At 42.9% G+C, this 9486-nt stretch overlaps 1 protein-coding gene and 1 long non-coding RNA gene across 2 annotated transcripts; both read right to left on the bottom strand.

The window, feature by feature from the left end:
• Positions 1-515: 515 nt before the first annotated feature.
• LOC121400652 lies at positions 516-1477 on the bottom strand. Its single transcript, XR_005965879.1, has 2 exons — positions 1378-1477; positions 516-712 (listed from the first exon to the last, which is right to left on the bottom strand). It is a non-coding gene; the product is annotated as an uncharacterized LOC121400652 (long non-coding RNA).
• Positions 1478-2602: 1125 nt separating this feature from the next.
• LOC121400792 lies at positions 2603-6194 on the bottom strand. The gene is made up of 2 exons (XM_041584745.1): positions 5227-6194; positions 2603-2985 (listed from the first exon to the last, which is right to left on the bottom strand). Exons 1-2 carry the CDS (start codon positions 6134-6136, stop codon positions 2603-2605), a joined length of 1293 nt encoding a protein of 430 aa, XP_041440679.1. The 5' UTR covers positions 6137-6194.
• Positions 6195-9486: the final 3292 nt, after the last annotated feature.

Here is a 9486-nt window from a genome sequence, read left to right as displayed (position 1 = left end):
TTGTGTGCTGTGAGAGAATAGTCTCTATACAGCTGTTATTTTTAGTTACTAAAGTATCAATTTTTATACAACATAATTTTACATATATTGCAAAGTTCTATTTTACTTGTAGCGAGTGCTCCGTGCAACATTGTGTCTATTCTTGTATTTAGGTAAGCACAGGAAGTGTTGTTCCCTACTGGATACTGTGAAAGAAGGAGGAAGCTAAATAAGCCAAGAGTACAATAGGAGCTATTGTGATTGAGTCAATGGGTGATACCTGTAATAAAGCAAAAGGCTATAAAGGAACATTAGGCAGAGCTCTTATGTACACAGGAATGGAACAGGCAGACATGACTTGGCAGACAGTAAGTGTTTCATAGTTGTAGAAGTCAGTAAAAACAGAGGCACAGGTCATGCTATATATATGCGAATATATACTAATTTAAAGGGATTCTGTCATGGGAGTTGCAGACAGCATTACTTGCTTACAAAACCCCAATTACAACAACCAATCATAGACACGGACACTTGCATGGTGGAGAATGGCCGCAGCTGTTGTTTATTAAATATCATATCAATCAGAACATTAATATTGCTAATGATACTAATACCTGTTCATACATATCTTCCCAGCCAGCCTCTGCATCAGATCTCTGCAGCGGACCGCCTTAAAGCTTGACCACAAATATCCTTAAGCCCCGCCAATTTTTTTACCTAGCCAGGAGCATACCTCCACATGAAACTTCACTATAAACAACAATTAACTGCTGCGACAATATTGTTTTTTTTTTTTTTTTTTTTTTATTATATATGCATTCATATATTATATACCATAACAGGGTGGGTGGGTGGTATTTCCAAGACGATCCTCTCACGTCGGCTGCCGGCGAAGAATGAAGAGTGTTCGCCGGTTCGTCCTTTTATAGCCGGTCTTCGCGGCTTTTCCTGTGAAGCCACGCCCCTTTTTTGAATCGACCAATCAGAAGGCTTGGGATTGAAAATTGACCAATCGGAAGAGAGGTAAGTTTTTTCCACAGAACTACACGAGGTAAGTAAAAAATACATCAAACGGGGGGGAGCTGCCGCACTCCCATGTTAGGGGAGGTTAAGTCACTCCCCGTTCATGGGAGTTGCAGACAGCATTACTTGCTTACAAAACCCCAATTACAACAACCAATCATAGACACGGACACTTGCATGGTGGAGAATGGCCGCAGCTGTTGTTTATTAAATATCATATCAATCAGAACATTAATATTGCTAATGATACTAATACCTGTTCATACATATCTTCCCAGCCAGCCTCTGCATCAGATCTCTGCAGCGGACCGCCTTAAAGCTTGACCACAAATATCCTTAAGCCCCGCCAATTTTTTTACCTAGCCAGGAGCATACCTCCACGTCAAGGCCAATTAAACCATTACATTGGCCTTGGCCATTCCCCACACATGTAAAGCTCTTTCAATTGCACTTTGGAATCCCATGTTCAGAATGTCAAAACTGATATCTGACAAATGTACCCTGTCCGCACGATACAGGCCTTCAAAACCTTGCTCCAACTCATAGTGCCTATAAACCAAAATATTAACTGTCTTGGAAAATTTTGAGATAGCAAAATTGAGTTTTTTGCGGCATCTCTCAAGGGGGTGAAAGCCTGCATCTTGAAGCCAGACTAATCTGGGCACAACTTCAGACCAAATTATCACAGTATTGGGAAAAATAAATCTGATCTGAGCAAGGTCTCTTTTTATATTACGAATTAAATCAATGTTTCTACCCTTTCCAATGTCATTTCCAGCTAAATGGATCAGAATAATTGCTGGGAAACCCCAACGAGATTTCATTTGCAAAATTATTGGTAATAAATCTGGCCATTTAAGGCCTCGAATGCCCATCCAGACAATTCTAACATCTTTAATGCCTAAATTAGTTGTGTAGGTTCGTTGTTCTGCTCTAGCTCTCGCTCTGTGGACGAAAGAGTGTCCAATAATCCAGACCAAAGGAGGAGAAACTGTAACGAAAAAAGGTAACACTTACTAAACCAGGGTAGGTCTGACATAAAGTTGATACCTAGAGGAGTTCCATCTGCCAAGCCTTTTGATGAACTCTTCTCCTAAACCCATCAATGAGGCTTGTGTGGCAGCTCCAATGCGAAAAGAATGTGTGTTATAATGGTCAGGTGGTATACCTAGCTTACTGACAGCTCCTTTGAGAATTTTCACAAATTGAAATCTTGTAAGGAAAGATCCATCACTGTGTATAAAGAAAGGGCCAGGAAGGCAGGGTCTGACTTGCTGATAATGTCTAAAAGCTAATACTGGACATATTGACTGTTCCGTGCTATTACCAAGCCAAATGGTTGTCCCTCTTCCTACTTTATCCGTTTTTGATTTTTTTAATATAATCTTTAATTTGCCCTCAACCAGATGAATGTCTTCACTCCCAATACCCCCTGGGGATCTTTTACTCTGAGAGACCGACTCACTTACCCGAAGGGCACCAAAGAACGACACAGAAAATAACAACGTAAACAACATTGTTTCAAACCGAGAATAGCATATTTGAGGTAGGACCGAAACGAGATCTTTCAACAATGATAATGTGATGGGTCTCCTAATGTCTACAGATCGTGTAATCCTACCAACACCCGAAGAATTTGTTTAACCAAAAAGGATTTAGTTATGTCAGCCTCACCTTGAACCTTTAAAAAGAAAGATATGCCTGCTAATTTTTTAGTTATAGCTGAAAGAGAGTACTGAGCCTCAACTTGCTCCAGTACAAAAGACAATAAGACGTCACTGTCCCTTTGATAATGCTCTTTAGGAAAACTTGTTTTGAACTTCATCCACTCATTCCAGCTTGCGATGTAAGCATGCCAGGTTTTGTCTGCCAATGACATACTTAACCATTTTGAAATTCTGGCAATACTAAATTCCACAGATGTTGGGGGCATGGTGTTCCTTCTTTGTCCAAATAATTGGCGATTTCCCAGAGCTCGTTGAACTGAAATCGAGATAATGCGTCAGCCACAACATTGGTACAACCAGGGATATGCTTTGCTTGAATCAAAATGTTAAATTTAAGAGCTCGGAATACTGCCTGCCTAAGTAATCTCAGTACTGGGGGGGAGTTAGAAGATAGATTATTAACAACTTGCACCACACCCATATTATCGCAGTGCCAAACAATACGTTTGTTAGCCAATTGGGGGCCCCACACTTCCAAAACAACTAACAGTGGAAAAAATTCCAGTAACACTAGATTTTTGGTAAGCTTGAGTTCTACCCAGAAAGATGGCCACGCATCCGCAATCCAATGTGTGCCAAAGATAGCACCAAACCCAGCTGAAGCCGCGGCGTCTGTATACATATTCAAAGCTGCATTCTCGAACAATTCTCCTTGCCAATAAGAAATGCCATTGAAATTCTCTAGAAATTCCTGCCAAACAATCAGGTCATCTTTAACCACCTGAGGGATTCTTATGTGCCAGTTAGGATTATCTAGGCCAGACGTAAGTGCAATAAGTCTCCTGTTAAAAACCCGACCAATAGGAATAACCCGTGTAGCGAAATTCAGATGTCCGATCAAGGATTGTATGTGTTTTAATTTAACCTTTTTAGATTTTAAAGTTGCGTTTAGAATGCTTCTCAGCTTAGCTACTTTTCCTTCGGGTAAGCGAAATTCACGATTTACAGTATCTATCTGAATACCAAGGAATTCTAAAGTTGTAGTAGGGGGTATTGTTTTTTCAACAGCTAGTGGAATGGCAAATTTCCTAGCAAACCACGTAAAAGTACTTAACAAAATTCCACATGAACTAGAATCTGCAGGACCGACAAATAGGAAATCATCTAAATAATGAATAACCCCCTTAGAACCAGTTTCCCATTGAACTACCCATTGCAAAAAGGATGCAAAGGCTTCAAAATAAAAGCAGGAAAGGGAACAGCCCATTGGGAGGCATCTGTCAAAATAGAAACTGCCTTCATAATGAAAGCCTAAAAGCTTATAACAGTCAGGGTGTATGGGCAGTAGCCTGAAAGCCGATTGAATGTCACTTTTAGCCAATAATGAACCTTGACCAAATTCTTGAATTATCGATATTGCCTGGTCGAAAGTCGTATATGAAACTGAAGATAATTCATGACCAATTCCATCATTGACAGATGCCCCCGAAGGATATGATAAATGGTGAATTAAGCGATAGCTTCCTGGCTCCTTCTTCGGTACAAGTCCTAAAGGCGAAACTCTGAAATCCTCAAATGGAGGATCATCAAACGGGCCATCAATTCTGCCCAATCTAAGCTCCTTCTCAATTTTTTCCTTAACTACTTTTGGGTTTAGCTCAATTGATTTTAAATTCTTGGGAAATGATATGAGGGTTACAGGATCTGCTGATGGTATCCAAAAGCCAACTTCAAAACCCTTCTCTAAGAGGCAGGCCATCTGGCGCTTTGGATATAGCTCTAGGTATTGGCGCATTTCTGGTAACCTCACTGGGGTTATCTGACTTACTGGAGTCCCTACCACTGTGCTTTGTAGCAAATCGTTTGATGCAACGAAAGGCAGGATGGTTGCCAGCACAATGAGCACATTCATGTTTATATCTACAGTTTGCCTGAAAGCGGCAAGTTGACTCATTGAATGCCCAGCAAGCATTGTATTTCACAGGAGTCTTGTTCCCCGGTAATGGAACTAATGGCTGTTTGGGAATAAGCATTCCCATCCAAAGGTCAATATCCTTTGAACCCCAAGATATTGACTTCTGAATGGACATTTTCTGTCTGAATCTATCATCATACAAAAACCAGGAAATACCCCCATAGGCTTTATATGCTTCCAGAATAATGTCAATGTGTTTAAATAGGCCTGGACCTAATTGTGGGTGTTTTTCACACAATACATTTGAATAAATACAAAATGCCTGTAACCAATTAGTGAATGTCCTTGCCACAGGCCTGCGTCTGTCCATTTCAGGATCTGACTGCTTAACTTGCTTGCCTAAAAATTCCTTTGATGATGGCAACAGTGAGAGCATGTCAATATACTCCCCTTTTGTGATTTTTTCCTTTATGGCCTGTGGCAAGTGCAAACCCAAAGGTGTAGCATCACAGAGTATTGAATCTCTAAAAGCAGTTTCAGCTACTTGAGAAGACACAGCCCCTGTGCTTGTATGCGTTGACGCCGCACCAGGGGTTAACAAAGCTAACAAAGATTTTATGACATCAGTGGCAGCATAGTTACCAATCACTTGGATGGGTTGACTCTCCTCCTGAGGGGTAAAACCAGCAGGCTGGGGTGCGCTGTGGGTGACAGATGGTGATGTATGACCCCTGATGGCAGGTGGCAGAACCGGGTGCCCTATAGTGTTACAGCTGGAGGGCCCCGGTTCTGGGCGGCTTTGGGGGCCCCTGCTGACCTGGTGCCCCTCATAGGAGCTGCCAGCTGCCGGACCTCCCCCGGACCCTGTGGAAGGAAAGGGCCCTGAAGTGTTAAAGCTCTTTTGATGGAGCGGCCCACCACTTGCAACAGCGGCGGAACTCACTCGCGATGAAGGGGGGGAAGCCGACGGCCAAACTCCTGTCTGCGGCGGGTCAGCGACGATCCTCTTCTTGGCGGAGACCGCTGACGTCATCTGGGTTCTCTTCTTCGCCGCTTGTTTCCCTCTGGTGTTCCTCTTGACGGCGACGATCCGCCTCTTTCCTGGTCCGCGTGAAGCTGGGGTGCGCTGGATGGCGACGTCAGATGCGGCTCCTGAAGATGACGCAGCTTCCTCTGACGGCGATCCTGGAGGCTCTGCAGTCGGAAGTGATGTCACCGCTGTCGTCGTCGATGATGCGAGCTGGCACTGCTGAAGGAGCGTCTGGATGTCTTCATGTCCCGCCTCCGCCTGGATCCATCGAAGGATGTCGCGAAGTCTGCCGTCGGGATTCTCTTCAGCCATTTCCAAGACGATCCTCTCACGTCGGCTGCCGGCGAAGAATGAAGAGTGTTCGCCGGTTCGTCCTTTTATAGCCGGTCTTCGCGGCTTTTCCTGTGAAGCCACGCCCCTTTTTTGAATCGACCAATCAGAAGGCTTGGGATTGAAAATTGACCAATCGGAAGAGAGGTAAGTTTTTTCCACAGAACTACACGAGGTAAGTAAAAAATACATCAAACGGGGGGGAGCTGCCGCACTCCCATGTTAGGGGAGGTTAAGTCACTCCCCGTTCATTATTTTTATGATGTTGTTTTTATTTCTAAATTACACTGTTTACACTGCAAATAAACAATATACAGTCCAATATAAAATGTAATTCCTGAACCAGCAAGTGTATTTTTTAGTTGTAATATTGGTGTGTAGGCAGCCATCTCAGGTCATTTTGCCTGGTCATGTGATTTCAGAAAGAGCCAGCACTTTAGGATGGAACTGCTTTCTAGCAGGCTTTTGTTTCTCCTACTCAATCTAACTGAATGTGTCACTGTGGGACCTGGATTTTACTATTTAGTGCTGTTCTTAGCAGCTGTTATCTTGTGATAGGGAGCTATTATCTATTTAGTGCTCTTCGTAGCAGCTGTTATCTTGTGTTAGGGAGCTGTTATCTGGTTACATTCCCATTGTTCTGTTGTTAGGCTGCTGGGGGTGATAACTCACCAACTTGCAGTACAGTAGTAAAGATTTACTGAAGTTTGTCAGAGCACAAGTCACATGACTAGGGGCAGCTGGGAAACTGACAATATCTCTAGCCCCATGTCAGATTTCAAAATTAAATATAAAAAAATCTGTTCTTTTGAGAAATAGATTTCAAACATTTTTTCCCATGACAGTATCCTTTTAAAGATATGTTGGAATGGGCCCACCAATTTGAGCTATACCCAGTGCCCACCAAGGCCTTCAAGGCAAGGGGAGAAACTCTGAATGTTTAACCACAATCACAATTTTAAGCTTGAAGTTCACGAGGCACTGCCCTTTGGAATGGTCCTTCCATTGACAGAACTGTGAGCATTTCTTAGTGATAATTGCCTGATCAAGAGTGTGCCAACAGGGTCCAAGTGATTACTATTCATGTCACTGGGAAAAGTTTGCTGCCTGCTGACTGCTAACTAAATTGCTTGGGAGGCAAAACACTGGCCCTAGCCCTATGTGCCATTGCCCTAAAGCAGCCCTGATGACATGCCCACAGTTGTTGCCTCTGTTCATTGGGTGCATGGGGTTTTTTAATTGCCATACAGCAGCCACAAACACATCTAACCATATACAATGTGATGCTCTGGCCAGAGAAGTGTAAAGATTAGAGGGATTGGACTTTGGATGAGATAAAATGCAAGTCACCATCTTTCATTTCATGGGTGAGTCTGGGTTTGACCGATACCAGGAGAACACTATTTGCCCGAATACAAAATCTGTGGAGGAGGAATAATAGTCTAGACCAATGACTCAAGTGGGAAAGTCAAATCCTTGTGATATCAATCCAACAAAGAATCCGTGACAGTATTTGAAAATGTATTATTCAACTAACCTGAACTTACTGTAACTCTGACCGAGAACTAAGCTGGCAAACTGACCTCAAAAGACTAAACATTTGCCCCTTGGACCAGGGTAACTGGCTGGAAAGTACAACATCGCCAGCTGTTTAGAGCACTCAGGTATTCCCTGTGCAGGCATGTTCTTGGCACTGTCACAGTTCTAGTAAATCAGAATGTACTGGCTATAGGTCTATGGCCACCCAAGGAATACCTGAAAACTAATTAATACTGACCGTGCCATGTCCCTCAGCCATGTGAGGTTCACATTTTGCTCACAAGGAGGGTCCCTAATAAATGTCCCCCTCATTAAGATACAAATAGGTCCTTGTTGATTAGCACTGTTGAGTCTGCATAAATGTCCCATCCATAATGTCATTTTTAATAAACTAAATTACTTTATACATGATCTGAAATCTGCCTGTGACACCCTAGCTAGATATTACAGAAGAAACAGACTAAGTCTCGCCAGAGCAGTTACCTGCAAACAAGTTCCATATGTGAAAATGATGGAAATGATGGAAATAATAAAGGCTACAAATCAAACCTACTTATTACATCATCTTAGTAGCAGGCTTGCTGGGGAGCAATGAGGGCTCAGCAGCAAGCAAATAGAATACCCAGACGCTTCAGCTGCAAATCAAATAATTGGCAGCACAAATCGTTTGCCCAAGTGAATAATGTGCCTTTATTTGTGGAAACATCAAATAAATACATATGCAGGGCTGGGTTTACATAGTAGGAGCCCCTAGGCCTGCTGCTGTTCATCACGCAATCCCCTTCCTTTGCGTATGTGCACAAATTTTCAGCATCGGTTCCGGAACACTGGGAATTGGTGCGCAGGTAATTTTAAAAACTATTGTATCCAGGCCCGGACTGGCAATCTGTGGGTTCTGGCAAATGCCAGAGGGGCTGCTGTAAGATGCCATAGAAAGTCACTATATAGTGGGCTGGTGGGGGACTGTTTGGGTTGCTGTATGGCCTGTTTGGGCCTCTGTGTACCTGAAATGCCAGGGCCTATTTTGAATCTCAGTGCAGTCCTGATTAAATCTCCCAGTGCTTCCAAACCAATTTGAGTGTGTTTAGGTGGCATGCCCCCCCTCAAAAAATTCTGTCGCTCTTCGCTGGGCCTTTGTGGCCTTTCCACAAATCCGGGCTTGTGCTTACGTAGAGTAAGAGATACCGTGTAGCCAAAATTAGTGTTGGGTTAATTAGGGCTTTGTATTGTATTACTAATATATACATACTATTGTGTTCAGAATAATAGCAGTCCGACATCACTAACCTGATCAATCACTGTTTTTGGTAGAAATTATATTTCTACATGGTAAATAATTTACTAGAAGGTTTAGTAGAGTAATAGTAACCCAACAGTCATGCCATGCATGCTGCTGATTCTGTGTAATTGAATCATTAATTGAGGCTTGTTCAAAATAATAGCAGTGTGGAGTTCAATAAGTGAGGTCATTCACTCTGTGAAAAAAACAGTTGTCAATTACAGCCCGTATTTAGGAACAAATGCTATGCCTACTGGTTATGGTACATTTCTCTTTGGAAATTTGAGAAAATGGCTCTTTCCAGACATTGTTCAGAAGGACAAAGTACTTTGATTAAAAAGTTGATTGGAGAGGGGAAACATAAAAAGAAATGCAGAAAATGATCTGTAGAGGATAATGGAAAACTACCATTCGAATGGATAGAAGAATAGACAAAATGGCAAAGACTCAGACAATGATCAGCTCCAGGCAGGACCGCCATCAGAAATCGCAGGGCCCCATACGATAACATTTCCTGGGCCCCCTGGGGTGCACCCACCGCAAGCCCCACCTACAGGTCCGCCCTCCCCACCCCACAGGTCCGCCCCCCACCACACAGTAAAAAAAACAAAAATATTGGTGGCTAGGGTTCCCACATGTTAATAAAAAAATATTGGTGGTCAGGGCCCCCCATAAAAACATTTGTGGTCAGGGCCCCCCCATTAAAAAATATTGGTGGCTAGGA

This window comes from Xenopus laevis, chromosome 2S (genome assembly GCF_017654675.1).
Source record: "Xenopus laevis strain J_2021 chromosome 2S, Xenopus_laevis_v10.1, whole genome shotgun sequence".
Classification (NCBI taxonomy): Eukaryota; Metazoa; Chordata; class Amphibia; order Anura; family Pipidae; genus Xenopus; species Xenopus laevis.
This window is presented reverse-complemented; position numbering and strand designations above follow the sequence as displayed.

What these genes read in the sequence shown, in the direction of transcription:
- LOC121400792 (XM_041584745.1), bottom strand. Translation starts at nt 6,136, where the DNA reads ATGTATTTTTTACTTACCTCGTGTAGTTCTGTGGAAAAAACTTACCTC. An exon ending in TCAACCCATCCAAGTGATTG is followed by an intron (nt 2,986 to 5,226) that starts GTAACTATGCTG and finishes TCTCGATTTCAG; the next exon opens with TTCAACGAGCTCTGGGAAAT.